Consider the following 15,565-nt stretch of genomic DNA (forward strand, 5'->3'; position numbering starts at 1 on the left):
CAACGTATTTCAATAATACACACTTCCTACTACTCCTAGATCCCCCCACAGGCCGCTCCTGACTTTATATCCGTTTTGTTTTTGTTTTCCTCTTTGAGACAGGGCCTCACTATATAGTTCTGGCTGGTCTCAAGCGCACATAGATCCTTGTGCCTTTGCTTCCCAAGACTTGGAAGTAAAGGCACGCGCCTCCATATCCAGTACTTTCGTCTTTTCTTTTCCCCCCTTAATTACCCACTCAGTCCAATTACTGTGCCTCATATACATACTGTAGGGGGTAGTTTTACATTATGTGCACTAAGCAAAATAGTAGTAGTGAGGGGAGTGGGGGTACAGCACCCCTGAGCCTGTGAGCTCCCAGCCATTGATTCTTGGCCAGGCTTATAATAGCTGGCATGTTTTTTCATCCTATGGAGAAGGCTTTAAATCCAGGCAGAAAGTGATTGGTTATCTCCATAATATTCACGCCACTAATGCATGCATGGGCTGCAGGAGTCACAGCTGGGTGAGCCTGCGGATGGATTCCGCCCCCGCTCCTGCAGTCTGCATAGCACCTTCCTGCAGTGTGAATGCAGAACACCAGCCTTACGTCTCCAAGTCCTGTGGTCAAAGTGTGTGGTACGTCCTCAGCAAAAGGGTCTTAGCATCAAGTTCCCGAGCGACTGAGGACAATGGTAATACCCTGTATTGCTGGTGATCGTCAGGTGACAGCGGTGCCAGGGTCCTGCCTCATCCAGTCACTGGTCTTTGCCAACTTCTGTTCTTTGCCAACTCCCATTTAGACCTTTCAGTGGCCCATGAGATGGACACAGTCCATGGCGAGACCTCATATGTCACCAGGGTAGTGACCGTGATATTTACTTTTTCACAGGGATATGGCATTGGCTATGAATGTAGTATGAAGGCAAGGCCCGGTGTGGCACCCAGGGACACTCCACCTGCTGGTGCCAGGGTCTTGAAATGCCTCTCAGTTTGCGCCAGATGTTCAGGCTGTGGGTAACCAACGGCCACAGCTGTAGGAAGGTGCAGCAGGGCATCTCCTAGGTGGACTCAGCAGAGGATTTTCTTTCACTGAGTCCCATGGAGAACAGGCTAGACCCAGCCATGGCTTTAGTAAGTCCAGCCTTGCAGTCCTCAAGAACTTACCCAGGCCCAGAGAACCAAGCTAGGCCTGAGAGAGTGTGACCCAGTGTCCACCTGCCTTGGAGTTCACCCTGACACGGGCCTGGGCCTGACCTGCTAGTTCCGGCTTGCCACTTCCGCTGGAGCCTCTGCCTGTTGTTTCTGGCTTTTTGGGGACAGCGGGGTGGTTGTCCTTGTCCCGGCAGGTCTAGTTCAAAGACAGTCAAAGGCGGTCGGTGTAAGCTGTTCAAGACTTGGCCTTTGAACATTGCTGTCTCGGTCCATCTGCAGGTGGTGACTCTTAGCTCTGTGGCCTAGCAGAGGTCGGAGGTCAGGGAATGGTCCACCTCTTCCCTCTAGCCTTGGAGAAAATCGGTAGTTCTGTTTTGAGACAGAGGGTCTCATTCACTATGTATCCCAGGCTGACCTCAAAGTTACCATCTTCCTGTTTCAGTGTCCCAAGTGCTAGGATAACTGTCCTACAAGACTGGACCCAGGCCTGCTTCAAGCGAGGCCCCGCCCCCGGCTTGCTGTTTTTCTGTCCCTCACAGCGGGTGACTCAAGAATCCAGTCTTCCTCCCTCTGCCTGCTCGCTTGGTACATCACACAGCATTGGCTTCCCCTCGGGACAAAGAGCCCCTGTCTCCCCAATTTGGCAGACTACTTCCCACTCCTATATGCCCCTGCACGAACCTCACCTGTCCAAAGTAGCTGCTCACAACACGCTTGATGAATGAATGAGTGACCGAATGAAGGAATGAATCAATGAATGCATAAAAGAACAAAGGGATGAGGGAGTAAAAGTGAAATGATTAGTGAATGAATGAATGAACGAATGATTGAAAGAAAGGAGTGACAGCCACCTGGGCGGGGCTCCAGCCCTAGGAGCCCCTCCCCTGATGAGCACTGTCTTAGCCAGTGTTCTGTTTGCCTGTGAATATTGACCCTGATGAAGACAACTATTATAAAACATTTAACTGGGGGCCCGTTTACGGTTTCAGAGGCCTAGTCCCGCTATCCTCATGGCAGGGAGCAAGGCAGCAAGTGGGATGGACTTGGTGTTGTTGGCGCAGTAGCTGAGACCTTACGTTCCTGATCCACAGGCAGAGAGGAAGGGAGGGAGGGAGAGACAGAGACCCTAGGCTTGGAGTGGGCTTTTGCAACTTCAAACCCTGCCCCTAGCGAACCACCTCCTCCGGCAAGGCCACGCCTCTTCCTCCAGCAAGGCCACGCCTCCTCCGACCTCGACACACCTCCTAATCCCTGTCCCTAGCAACACACCTCCTCCGATAGGGACACGCCTCCTCCAAGGACACGCCTCCTCCGACAGGGACACGCCTCTTCCAACAAGGCCACGCCTCCTCCGACCACGACACGCCTCCTAATCCTTCCAAGCAGTTCTCCAACTGGAGACTTAAGCATGCAAATATCTGCGTCTGTGGGGGCCAGTTCTCATTCAGGCCACCACAGCCACCTTCCCAGATGAGCCTTTGAGGTCCTTGGCACAGGCCATCCTTAGGCAGCAGTTGCAGAGCCGTAAAGTGGGGAAGCCCCTCCTCATACTCCTCCCTGTGTCTCCCCACAGAATGTCCGCATCGACCCGAGCAGCCTGTCCTTCGGGATGTGGAAGGAGATCCCCGTCCCTTTTTACTTGTCAGTCTACTTCTTCGAGGTGGTCAACCCCAGCGAGGTCCTAAACGGCGAGAAGCCGGTAGTCCGGGAGCGTGGACCCTATGTCTACAGGTGAGGCCAGGCAGGGAGGGGTGGGACTGTGGGGGGCGGGGGGCGCGGGGTGCTGTGCTGAGCCTTGGCGATTGATTGCTCCAAAGTTGGGCCAGGGACAGAAGCGGGAAGCCGTAGTGGCTGGCAGTCTGTGGAGAGGCGATGTGTGTCTGAGGCGAGTGTATATGTGCATGTGCAGTGTCCTGGGGTGAGGGCTAAAGTGCGTGTGTACGTGTTGTCATGGGGGCGGAGCCCAGAGGAGCCAACGGCGCACAGAATGGGCAAAATGGCTGCTATTGAGTCAGAAAAGTCAAACAAAGGTGCAGAAGTGAAGTCAGTTCCACGGCACCAGCACCTCAAGCAGGTGGGGGGAGGGGACAGAGAGAATGGAGGGGCAGTGGGATGAGCAGTGCAAAGGCCCTGAGGCAGGAGCATTGGTACAGCCCCCCCCTGGGGCTGAGAGGTGCAGGGTCTTCAGCTTGCCCGACAGCATCTCTCTCTTCAACTCCTGTGGGTGGAGCCCCCTGCTGAGGTGCACGGAATTATTAGTCCACCCCATGAATGCAAAAACTGAGGGCCCCACATGTGGAGAGACTCATTCAGGGCATGTCCCAGTCCTCGGCTCTCATGGTTGAAAACTGGATTCAGGAGTGGCTGCCTGGTCCTCCACCTTGGACGGAGAGTTTTACATCCGTATCTGTGAGTCAGAGGTAATGGTACCCACTGTGGGTAGGGTCAAGGAGCAAAGGAGATAGTCGGAGCCACTTACCTCTGTCTGGCGTGCAATAAACGCTCAGTAAACGTTGGCTGTGTGGATATCTGCTCGGTGCTGGTTGTCAAGAGGAAAAGGAGACGTGGGGGTTTGGAGTTGTTTTCCAGAGAGGCTCAGAGAGGGAGAGCAGAGAGAAGAGCTTGGTTGGTGGTGGCAGTGTCTTGCCCTGGGCTGACAGCGAGGATATAAACAGGAGGTGGCGACCTGGATTTGGTTGGCATTAGTGCTGTTATCAATGTGCCAGCCTCCCAGGGCATGCTGGGAGATGATGGGAGCTTCTGTGTAGCCTCACAGAGCCAGCTGACTCGATGTCTCTTTACAGGGAATTCAGACAAAAGGCCAACATCACCTTCAACAACAACGACACTGTGTCCTTTGTGGAGAACCGCTTCCTCCGTTTCCAGCCAGACAAGTCCCAGGGCTCGGAGAGTGACTACATTGTACTGCCTAACATCATGGTCCTGGTGAGACTGTGGCCCTGTGCCAGCCCCAGGCCAACCCTGCTTCTTCCCAGCTTAGCCTTCAGGGGTCAGCGAGCAAGGGCCACCTCGGCCCCACTGTCTCCACAGTGACCACCCCCTCCTCATTGCCCTACCTCCCATCTGAGACTCTGGGACCTCTCCCCACCCCTTGGTCCCTGGTGAAGCATGGAGGTCAGCGCCCCAGGGGGCCAGAGGGCGGGTGGGAGTCAGGAAGAGCAGTCATTTATTGAGCGTGCCGGGTCGGGTAGCTGAGTCCGTCCTGGGTCCTGGGTGTGCGCTGGGATCCACTCAACCCAGCTGTCAGGGGAGGGAGCGGAAGTCAGGCAGACGCAGGGGATTTACACAGGGGCCAGGAGGACCCTCCCCAAGGACACAAATCCCAGATCCCAATTGGGCCAGCGTTACCAAGCCAGGATCGGATCCTGGGGTCAGACCTCACAGGTCCTCACTGGAAGTTTGAGGACGGGGTAGATAGTGGTGGTAGGGGACAGCCAAGGCGTGACGTCATAAGGTAAGCATGGCTATTGCCAGCAACATTAACTTCAGAGATTGGAAATGTGAACTTTGTGGGGCTTTCATACTTTTTGGAAGATTCTTTTGACCCCTCCACCCCACCCCCACCCTCAATGGTTGAAAACACCAGCTCTCCTGAAGTCCATGCCGGCCAACTCCACCTGGCTTTGCCCTTCAGCTGCCTTGCCTCGAGTCCATTATTGGAGGTGTCCCCAGGGCCAGATGGGGCTGGAGAGACCCTTTTTGTTTTTTTATTAATTTATTCTGTGATTGTTATCAGTATCATTAATTTGAGACAGGGTCTCACTGTGCAGCCATAGCTGCCCTGCAACTCATTATGTAGACAAGGCCGGCCTTGACCTCACAGAGTTCTGCCAGCCTCTGCCTCAAGCCCTGGGTGTGAGCCACTGCATCTGGCCTATTAATCCCATTTTTGATATTAAAAAGCAACAGCGTTCTGTGCTGGGCCAGCAGGATGGCTCAGTAGGGAAAAGGCGCCTGTCACCAAGTCAGATGATCCAGGTTTAATCCCCCGGATCCACACGACTGCTTCACATTGCCCTTTGACCTCTGTACGTGTGCTATGGCACCCCTCAATAAATATAATCAAAGCCCTGTGTTGAAGGAGACCTGTAAGTGTTGGTGGGTAGGCGTCACGGTCACGCGCTAACTAGAGTGAACCTGGAAACCCCAGCCGTGAGTTACCTTGGAGGCGGAAGGTGGCTTTCGGTTGAATGGCCTTTGGGACAAACCAAGGGCCCAGATGCTCTGTGCATCGGAAAAGCAAACATGAAAACTATAAACTCAACTGGATTTGAGCCATTAGACCCTGGGAGGCTTGGCGGGGGGAGTAGATGTTCTGGGCTCCCAGGGCTGAGGAGGAGACAAGTGAGGTGGAATCCCTGTGAAGAGACTGAGGCAGGAGCATGCCGAGTTTCAAGTCAGCTGGGACTACACATCGAGACCTGGCTATAAACATGTTCGAGAGGAGGCTATGGGGAGTTGGGGAGTCTCTCTCAATATGCCGTGTTTCTAGGCTCACTTCCTGATAGTGTAGGGTTCACATCCTAGCTGTAAACAGGGTATCCCTATCTTTGCTGGCCTCCTTCTGGGTTAGGCCTTCTCTTAACCTTGGCTCCAGCCTCATCGGTTGTCATGGGAACCTCCTTCTCTGTGCACCGGCTCTGCGGAGTGTCTCCTGGTGGTTCTATTCAGGCCTCGGGCGTGGCTCCACAGACACGGTGGCTGAGGAGGGCTTCCGGATGTCAGGCCTGAGCTTCACATCCGCCTCTGAGGCCTTGTGAAGCTCACTCGGTCTGAACCCCTAGGATGGTCTCAAGAATACATGTTGCTCTGGTAACAAGGACCCGAGAAGGGGTCCACACCAGGGTCCCAAGTTCTCTGCCAGAAGCCTGGTTGAAGGTGGGGGATGGTGTCCCACCATGCCCGTCACCCTAACGCCGTGTCCTTGGCTTTCCAGGGGGGCGCCATAATGATGGAGGACAAGCCCGCGGGCCTGAAGCTGATGATGACCTTGGGGTTGGTCACCATGGGCCAGCGGGCCTTTATGAACCGCACGGTTGGTGAGGTCCTGTGGGGCTATGAAGATCCCTTCGTGAATTTCCTCAGCAAATACTTCCCAGACATGCTTCCCGTCAAGGGCAAATTTGGCCTGTTTGTTGGGGTACGTGTCTTCGGTCCGCACAGAAAGTCAGGGTGTCTCTCTCAAGGACCGGACCCTAACTCAAACCGGCTTAAATAAAATTGGGAAATTATCAGCTCATGGAACAGGAAACGGCCAGGATTATTCGGGTGTGGTTTGATCCAGGTCAAGTGGGGGATGTGACTGGGGTTTAGCTTAGAAGATTAGAGGTGCTGTTTGGGGGAAGAGGAGGACTGGCTCTCCCAAGCACATATCTCAGATGTCCCCATCAGTGTGACTCAGAGGCACTCACTAATTCTCAGTGTTGACCTTTGGTAACCTGAGCTAAGGTTTGGTCCCTGACCCCTGACCCCTGACCCCAACTCCCTGCCTCAGCTCAGCTTTCTCTGTGGGGATCTACTGATGGGTGTGCTTGCAGTGAGGGTCAGTAACATTACCCACACCCTCCAGGACCTGTTACACTGAGTTGTTATGTGAGATTCACTACCCAGTGGTTAGAGCACTGGCCATTCTTCAAGAGGACCCAGATTGGATTCCCAGCACCCACATGGCGGCTCTGTAACTCCAGTTCCAAGGGATCTGGTGCCCTCTTCTGGCTCACTCAGGCACTGCATGCCCCACTTAAATGCCCTTTTTCTTAGTTAGCTGTTGGGCCTGATTGAGTAGGCTTGTCAGCTGTGTACATGGGAGTATGAGGCAGGAGGATGGCGATTTCAAAACCAGCCTGGACAACTTAGACCCTGCCTCAAAATGTGAAATAAAAAAGAAGGCTGGATGGGGGCTAGCTGGAGAGATGGCTCAGTGGTTAAGAGCACTGACTGCTCTTCTGAAGGTCCTGAGTTCAATTCCCAGCAATCACATATTACATGGTGCCTCACAACATCCATAATGAGATCTGATGCCCTCTCCTGGTGCATCTGAAAACAGCTACAGTGTCCTTAGATATAACAATAAATAAATCTTTAAGCCTGAGCAAGCGGGCCAACTAGAGCGAGCAGAGGTCTTGAATTCAAACTTCCCAGCAACCACATGGCGGCTCACAGCCACATGGCGGCTTACAACCATCTGGAATGAGATCTGCCGCCCTCTTCTGGAGTGTCTGAAGACAGCTACAGTTTGCTTATTAATAATAATAATTAGGGGTTGGGGATTTAGCTAGTGGTAGAGCGCTTGCCTAGCAAGCACAAGGCCCTGGGTTTGGTCCTCAGTTCTGAAAAGAAATAAAAGACAAATAAAAATAAAGCATTGGGCATGATCAAGCAGGGACTAAGTGAGCAAGGTTAACCAGAGCCGGAGGGAGCAGAGGTCCTAAATTCGATTCCCAGCAACCACATGAAGGCTCACAGTCATCTGTACAGCTACTGTGTAGTCATATACATAAAATAAATTAGTACATCTTTTTAAAAAAGTAATAAAATAGAAAATATTAAAGGGGGGAGGGGAAAGCTGGGGGTGTGGCTCAGTGGACGGGCACTTGCCCACAGCTAAAGAGCAGGTGGGCTTGTGCCTGTGTGGCGGTCTCTGCCCAGGGCTAAAGGTGCTGTTCCCTGCCTGTCTGCAGATGAACAACTCCAATTCTGGGGTCTTCACCGTCTTCACGGGCGTCCAGAACTTCAGCAAGATCCACCTGGTGGACAAATGGAACGGGCTCAGCAAGGTAAGCAGGAGGGGAGGGGGTCCCCATCGACCGGAGGGGGGCGCTACACCGGGACGAGCCCCAGGGGAGGGTGTCCGGGTCACCCGAGGTCTTCACGGGTCCCACGACTGTCCCTGCGGTGCTTCTGTCGGGAACTCTTTACTCCTCTGTTCCTGAGTTTTCATTTCTAAGGCCGACAGGAAGACATTCCCATAAAGATAAGACAATGAGGCTCAGCACCTTGCCTGGGCCCACCCGGAAACCCCGACGCTGCTTATAGAACCCGGCTTCCTGGCCATTCACCCACCACCACGCCTCTGTGTACCCAGAGAAATGTGTTTTCCTTCCTTCTTCGAATACACAGAAATCCTGTCATGTGCTGTTTTGCAGATGGCTTTTCTCCTTAGGGCATCTTTATGTATGATGTGTTTTCATTCTGTTGTGTTGTCCAGAGGCCCGGGTACTAAGGATGGAGCCCAGCCCATGTGAATCCTTGACCAGGGCACCACTGAGCCACGCCCCCAGCCCCTCCCTGGTGGATTCTAGGCAGGGGCTCTACCACTGAGCCACACCCCCCAGCCCCTCACTGGTGGATTCTAGGCAAGCTTTCCCAGCTGATCTCACTGTCTCTACTCTCTTAAATTTTTTTATTCTGAAATAAGGTCTCAGGGTATATCCCAGGCTAGCTTCAAACTTTCAATCCTCCTGTCTCAGTTGCCTTGCAAGTGCTTAGTTCATAGATGTGTGTTACCACGCCCAACCAGCAGTCATTCTTAGTGGGTGCTGACCGCATTAACCAGCTCCTGTCTTATATGCATTGGTGTTTTGCCTGCATGTATGTCTGTATCAGGGCCTTGGATCTCCTGGAACTGGAATTACAGGCAGTTATGAGCTGCCATGTAGGTGCTGGGCATTGAACCTGGGTCTTCTGGAAGAACAGCCAGTGCTCTTAACCACTGAGCCACCTCTCCAGCCCCTAATCAGCTGTTTTCTAATATGAGAAGCCCAATTGAAAGAGCTCTTACTGCAAAGTGGAAAGTGCATCGTTTAGTTTTGTTGTTGTTGTTTTGTTTTGTTTTGTTTTTGAAGTAGGGTCTCACAGTGTAGTCCTGGCTAGCCTGGAACTCACTATTGTACAGAGGACTTAGCTGAGTCCCCAACAACATTGTATGTTCTGGCCCCACTGTGGGAGCAGGAAGCTGGCCAGATGCTCTCTGCCCACACAGCCTGCTCACAGGTTTGGATATGTCAATGTCTGCACTAGAGCACAATGTATTGGGTGCAGGCCTTGGCTGTCCCTCAAGGCTGTGTCTTATCCTGTCCTGCAGATCAACTATTGGCATTCAGAGCAATGTAACATGATCAATGGGACTTCCGGGCAGATGTGGGCACCATTCATGACACCAGAATCCTCGCTGGAATTCTTCAGCCCGGAGGCCTGCAGGTAACCCTCGGGTAGGGACTCCCTGCCTCCTCAGAAAATCTGCTTCTGAGGTGGTTCAGGGTCCACTCAGGCAGCTCCTGGGGAGTGCACTCGAAGTGTCTGGCCCTCTGTGTGCTATGGCTCAGTGGTTTTTCTTGTCACTGTGGTAGATACCTGACAGAGGTGACTGGGGGGCGGGGGGAGTCACTGGTGGCTCAGTCGTGGTGGCAGTGGTGAGGGGTGACATTGGAAAGGGTCAAAGTCTTGTAGGTTGGGCTCCACTTCCCAAGGTCCCAACTGTCACCTGAGAAGACATGGTGGGTCTTCAGAGACCCATTCCCAGGTGGTGCCCTAGCCCGTGTTTCATTCTGGCCATGCTGGAGATGACCTTGGCCTGGAGACTCACTGGGCTGAACTTTGAGTCCTCTGCCACTCTAGCTAACACAGACAAGCCATGCTTCCTGCCAAGTGTGAACACAGCCACGGCCCGGTGGGCAAAGTCTGTGTGCTCTGGTGGCTGTGTCCCATTGGGGATTTTCAAAAGCAGAACTTTATTAATTTTTTACATTTTATTCCTGGTTTTTAATTCTGTGTATCTGTGTGAGTGTGTGCATGTGAGTGCAGGTGCCTGAGATGGCCAGAAGAGGGCGTCAGGTCACCTGGAGCTCCTGTAACAGGTGGCTATGAGCTGCCCTCCGTGGATGCTGGGAATTGAACTTAAGTCTTGCTCTTAACCACTGAGCAACCTCTCCAGCCCATTTATTTGTGTGTGTGTGTGTGTGTTTGTGTGTGTGTTGATAATGGAACCCAGGGCCTCACACACATTAAGTAAGTGCGCTGACACTGAGTCATGCCCCAGTCCCTAAATAGGATTTCAGACTTAGAGAAAACATCTTTAGCCCAGCCAAACCAGTGGCTTCTGTCAGTGGCACAGGTGACTGAGATGGCTCAGGTCTGGGGAGGTGGCTCAGCCCGTAAAGTGCACACCAGTCCAGGAAGAGGACCTGAGGTCAGCCCAGAACCCATGCAGCTGTGTATGCCTAGCAACCCAACGCTGGCAAGGTGGAAAATCCCTAGAGCCATCCAGCCTGGCAAGATCCTGTGAGAGCAAGCCAGGTGCCCTTTCCTTCAGTCCTTCAGGGAGTGATCTCCAAAAAACAAAGGCCTCTTCTTACACAGTTACAAGGATCGAAATCAGGGAATTTAACATCGACCTACTAAGAGCCTCAGAGCCAGTGCTGCTGCATAAACTAGAAAAGAATCCGTGCTTATAATTTCAGATTAGGGTCCACCCTTGTGGCTGGGGGTGGGGAATCAAAGCAGGAACTCCGGGCAGTTAGTCAATTCACTTGCAAGAGCAGAGAGTCACACTGAGTGCACTCATGCCCACGGCTCAGTTGGCTGTCCATGACCCAAACCTAGGGAATGGTGCCGCCCACAGTGGGGCTGGCTCTTCCCACATCAGTAAAGGGAATCCAGACAATTTCACACAGTGAGAGTCTCCTCACGGGAGATTCTAGCTATGTCAAATTGATGTTTAAAACTTACCACCACACTGTGTGAAAATATTTTCTGAGAAGAGCTTTTGCTTGGTGTTGGGTCTTAGACATCTGGGTGTCATCCAGGTGTGGTAGTGCAGGCCTTTAATTCTAGCACTCAAGGTAGAAAGGCAAGTGGATCCTTGGGAGTCTGAGGCCAGCCTGTTCTACATAGCCAGTTCCAGGGTAGCCAGAGCTACATAGAGAGACTATAGAGACAGAGAGAGAGAGAGAAAGAGACAGAGAGAAAGAGAGAGAGAGAGAGAGAGAGATCTAATATAGTGTCCTTTTTTCTTTTTTGATCCTTCCCAATTGGACTCCCTCTTGTTTTATTTTGTTGTTTTGAGATGAGGTCTCACTGCTCACTGTGTAGCCCTGCAAAAGTATCCTCCTGCCTCAGCCTGCACAGTCCTAGGATTAAAATCACTGTAGCCCTGCAAAAGTATCCTCCTGCCTCAGCCTGCACAGTCCTAGGATTAAAATCACGAGTCAACACACCCAGTGAGTGCCCTGGACGCTCTTTTTGTTTTGAGGATTGGGCAGACATGTGTGTGTGTGTGTGTGTGTGTGTGTGTGGTGCTGACCATGGACAGAGTGGGTCACCCGGGCCTTGTTTCCTTCCTATCAGAAGAGTGTTTGAGGTGAATGGATGGAGAGGAGTCAGGGTGGACAGGGGGACCGGGAGAGCTGCAGTCTGGGCTGAGGGAGAGGTGGGAGGCAGAGGTTCAGGGGCGGGAAGGGATGTGGCTGAGGAACACTTGTCAGATACAGTGAGACAGGAAATGGTGAGGGAAGCTGTGGATGGCAGCTCACTTCAGGGTGACAGCCGGGACGTGGTGGTCGCTTGTCCCTCAGCATCACAGGAAACCATTGCCCCAAAGCCTTGGTTCCCATAGTCCTCAGGGCTCAAGCCCCTATCAAGAGAGCATAGCACTTTGTTGTAAGTAGACAGGAACTCTGTAAACTTCAGATTATCTCAGGCAACTGACCGCAGCTACTGCAGCCCGTGTGCTGTGCACGTGCTGGCTTTCTTTCTTGTTTGGGGAACAAGGAGAGAGAGTTTACCAGGTCAGCAACACGGGTGCAACTTTGCCCCATTTTTTCCTCTTCTTTTCTTCTTCTTCTTTTTCTTTTTTAATTTTGATTTTTCGAGTCAGTGTCTCATATCTTCCAGGCTGGCCTTGAACCCGCTGTGTAGCCAAGAATGACCTTGACCTCCTCATCCTCCTGCCTCCACCTCCTCATTGCTGGGGATTCATCACCAAACCTGGTTTATAGAGTGGCTGGAAGGGGCCTTGTCTAACCCAGGGCCTAAGGCAGCTCTCAACCTTCCTAATAATTACCGTGACCTTTTAATACAGGTCTTCATGTTGTGCTGACCCCCGCCCCAACCATAAAATTATCTTTATTGCTACTCATAACTGTAATTTTGCTACACTGTACCGTTATGAATTATAATGTAAATGTGTGCATTTCCCCTGTGGACTTTGGGGGGGTCACGACCCACAGGTTGAGAACCACTGGCCTAGGGCATGCTTGCCCAGCTGTGCTGACTTCTGGTTTTTAATTTTTTTTTTAATTTGATATATTCTTTATTTATATTTCAAGTGATTTTCCCTTTCCTGGATTCCCCCCTCCCTGAAAGTCCCATAAGCCCTCTTCCCTCCCTCTGTTCCCCAATCCACCCCTTCCCACTTCCCTGTCCTAGTATTCCCCGACACTGCTGCACTGAGCCTTTCCAGGACCAGGGGCCACTCCTTCCTTCTTCTTGGGCATCATTTGATATGTGTGCCCTGTGTCTTGGGTATTCCAAGCTTCTAGGCTAATATCCACTTATCAGTGAGTGCATACCATGATTCACCTTTTGAGACTGGGTTACCTCACTTAGGATGATGTTCTCCAGTTCCATCCATTTGTCTAAGAATTTCATGAATTCATTGTTTCTAACGGCTGAATAGTACTCCATTGGGTACATATACCACATTTTCTGTATCCATTCCTCTGCTGAGGGACATCTGGGTTCTTTCCAGCTTCTGGCTTTTATAAATAAGGCTGCTATGAATATAGTGGAGCATGTATCCTTATTTCATGCTTGGTTTTTAACTTGACCTCACTGTGAGGATGGATTAGTGAGTGGGGGGGGGGGCAAGGGAACAGGAGCATGGAGGGGCCACTGAAATTTCCTCAGCAATAGGTGACTAGGGTCATTGCAGTTCCCATGGTTCCTCTGCTGGCGTTGTCCCAGCCACTGAACGCAGGGGACACTTCTCACCCTGCCTCCCCTCTGCAGATCCATGAAGCTCACCTACAAGGAATCAGGGGTGTTTGAAGGCATCCCCATTTATCGCTTCACGGCTCCCAACACTTTGTTTGCCAACGGGACCGTCTACCCACCCAATGAAGGCTTCTGCCCGTGCCGTGAGTCCGGCATTCAGAACGTCAGCACCTGCAGGTTTGGTGAGTGTCCTCTTAAGTGTCCCTCGCCTCCCAGGCTGAAGTGAGAGGGTGGCACCAGGATTTTTATCTGCTGCCAGCTTGCCGCCCCACTAATCTCTGGTCTCTGCACCCCTGATGATCTCAGCGCCACAGATAGGGAGATAAAGGTAATTGGAAAAGATAATGCCACCCTGATAAATGTCCCACCAGCACGCATCGTCCACAGGCCGTGTCGCTCCGAAGTCCGAAGGGTCCTGCCCTGAGGTTAAGATTCCATCAGTGGGCACTGCTTCTTGGCGATGGAGAGGAGCCTGCCCTCCTCCTCTTCCTGCTTCCGGAGGCACCACATTCCTTGGCTCCTGGTTCCTTCCCTTCGACCTAGCATCCAGTTTGAGACTGGGTAGTGCGCTGGGGCCCAAGTTAGCATCTAACTTGCGCATCTTTCCTGTCTCTGCCTTCTGGGGTACAGGACGGAAGGCATGCACCCCAACACCAGGTCCCCCCACTAAAACACTTCATTCTGTGACCCTTTCCTCTGCCCAAACCATAGTTTTCAGGACCCCAGAGACTGATTGGCTGGAGGCCACCGTGAGACGAGTCTGCATGACAGCTGGCCTGTGTCCTGGCTGTGTCTGTAACTTCTTTGCCCACTAGGACGTGGGCGGAAACATCCCCTATGGCTGTTCACCTGCTGGGGAGCTAGGGCTTGGCAGGAGCCAGAGTCTCCTATTGTGTAAAACTCTCCTCTTGAGCCGAGTTGGGTGTGAATCTTGGTACTGGCTGTGTCCCCTGGCACGTCTGCTCTGCCTTCTCATCCTGGGCCAGACCCCAGTGCTGTTGCTCAATTTGCATACTTGGGTGTTAGCTCTGTCTCGAGCCTCACCCCTCACCTGGTGGCCAGGTCCAAGCAGCTCTAAGTACTGCCCCCCCCCCACACACACACACAGTCTTTCTTCTTCCCACCCACCTTGGTCCCCACTGTCTGCCACTGTGGTCCCCTAGCTCTTTTGCCAGCTTGTGTTACACCAGATGTAAATCAAACTGAACCGCTTCCTTCCTCTGATCCTGATCGCATCTTGTTCGCAGAGGCTCTTCCCGATCTTCCGTCCCCTCTGGCCCTCCAGCCGTGCTCTGGTTCTCTGGTACACCCTCTCTGTGCCTGCCTATTGCCTGCCCGTGGCTGCCGATGTTATTTAACCCGCCACTGCTCGTCTCTTCCTTGGACTGCAGACCCTGTGGCCATGCTCCCTCCCCTCCCCCACCCCCTCAGTAGACATGCACAACCTTACCGTAACTGTTCACGGAGTGTTGGAATATGCAGAGACAGGGGGGTGCCTGTTCTAGAACCTAGAAGGTCTGAGGCTAGGTGGGACAGGACCTCTCCCTGACTGGGTATGATTTTCAGAGCCTGTTTGGCTGCAACACTATCTTAGAGCCAGAGCTCTAGGGATACGGCCACAGGGGTAGGAAGAAGAGAAGCTGAGAGATGATCACCAAAGTCTGGGATTTCCCTGGAGCCTACCAGGTCACCCGCTACGCAGAGCCCTCAGACGTCTGGAGCAGGTGGCAGGTGCCTGGCCTGACTAGGAACTTGTAGGCTAATGAGAGTCAAGCCTCTAAGGCAGAACCCTACACACACTTGGGTTCCGGGGCTGGCCTGCGGGCAGGAAACTTCACTCACAGCCCCAGCTGTGCCTTCCCCTCCGTGGCTGAGCTGCTACTCCTGTACCAGCAAAAATCCCAGGGCTTGGTTCAATTGGTCCGGCTCTGACCTAGTCTGTGACCTGTGCTGATTGGCCAGGCTGGGTCACACACACGGCAGGGGCAGCAATAGGCCCACATCCCACAGAACTCTGCTGTCAGGGACAGAATTTCAGCTGTGTAAGAGACTTTAAGTGTAGTTGTGTCTGTAGCTTGCTTTTTTGTTTTTTGGGGGGAGATGGTGGGTTTTAAGCGTGTGTGGTGTGTGTGTGTGTGTGTGTGTGTGTATCACAAGTATATGCAGGTACATGCATGGATAGAGGCCAGAGGTGTCTTCCTTAATCACTCTCTATTTGTTTATCTTTTTAAAGATTTATTTATTATTATATGTAAATACACTATAGCTGTCTTCAGACACACAGAAGAGGGTGTCAGATCCCATTATGGATGGTTGTGAGCCACCATGTGGTTGCTGGGATTTGAACCCAGGACCTTCGAAACAGCAGTCAATACTCTTAACCACTGAGCCATCTCACCAGCCCCTTGTTTATTTTTTT

At 52.4% G+C, this 15,565-nt stretch overlaps 1 protein-coding gene across 1 annotated transcript in view; it reads left to right on the forward strand.

Moving 5' to 3' along the window:
- The window catches only part of Scarb1 (scavenger receptor class B member 1), a 64,948-nt gene that overhangs the window by 34,844 nt on the left and 14,539 nt on the right, over positions 1-15,565 (forward strand). The window contains exons 2-7 of the mRNA XM_052167896.1: positions 2,708-2,865; positions 3,939-4,080; positions 6,092-6,295; positions 7,836-7,931; positions 9,239-9,354; positions 13,162-13,328. Coding sequence (XP_052023856.1) covers positions 2,708-2,865; positions 3,939-4,080; positions 6,092-6,295; positions 7,836-7,931; positions 9,239-9,354; positions 13,162-13,328 — 883 coding nt within the window. The remainder of the gene's footprint in view (positions 1-2,707; positions 2,866-3,938; positions 4,081-6,091; positions 6,296-7,835; positions 7,932-9,238; positions 9,355-13,161; positions 13,329-15,565) is intronic.

Source organism: Apodemus sylvaticus, chromosome 22 (assembly GCF_947179515.1).
Source record: "Apodemus sylvaticus chromosome 22, mApoSyl1.1, whole genome shotgun sequence".
Taxonomy (NCBI): domain Eukaryota; kingdom Metazoa; phylum Chordata; class Mammalia; order Rodentia; family Muridae; genus Apodemus; species Apodemus sylvaticus.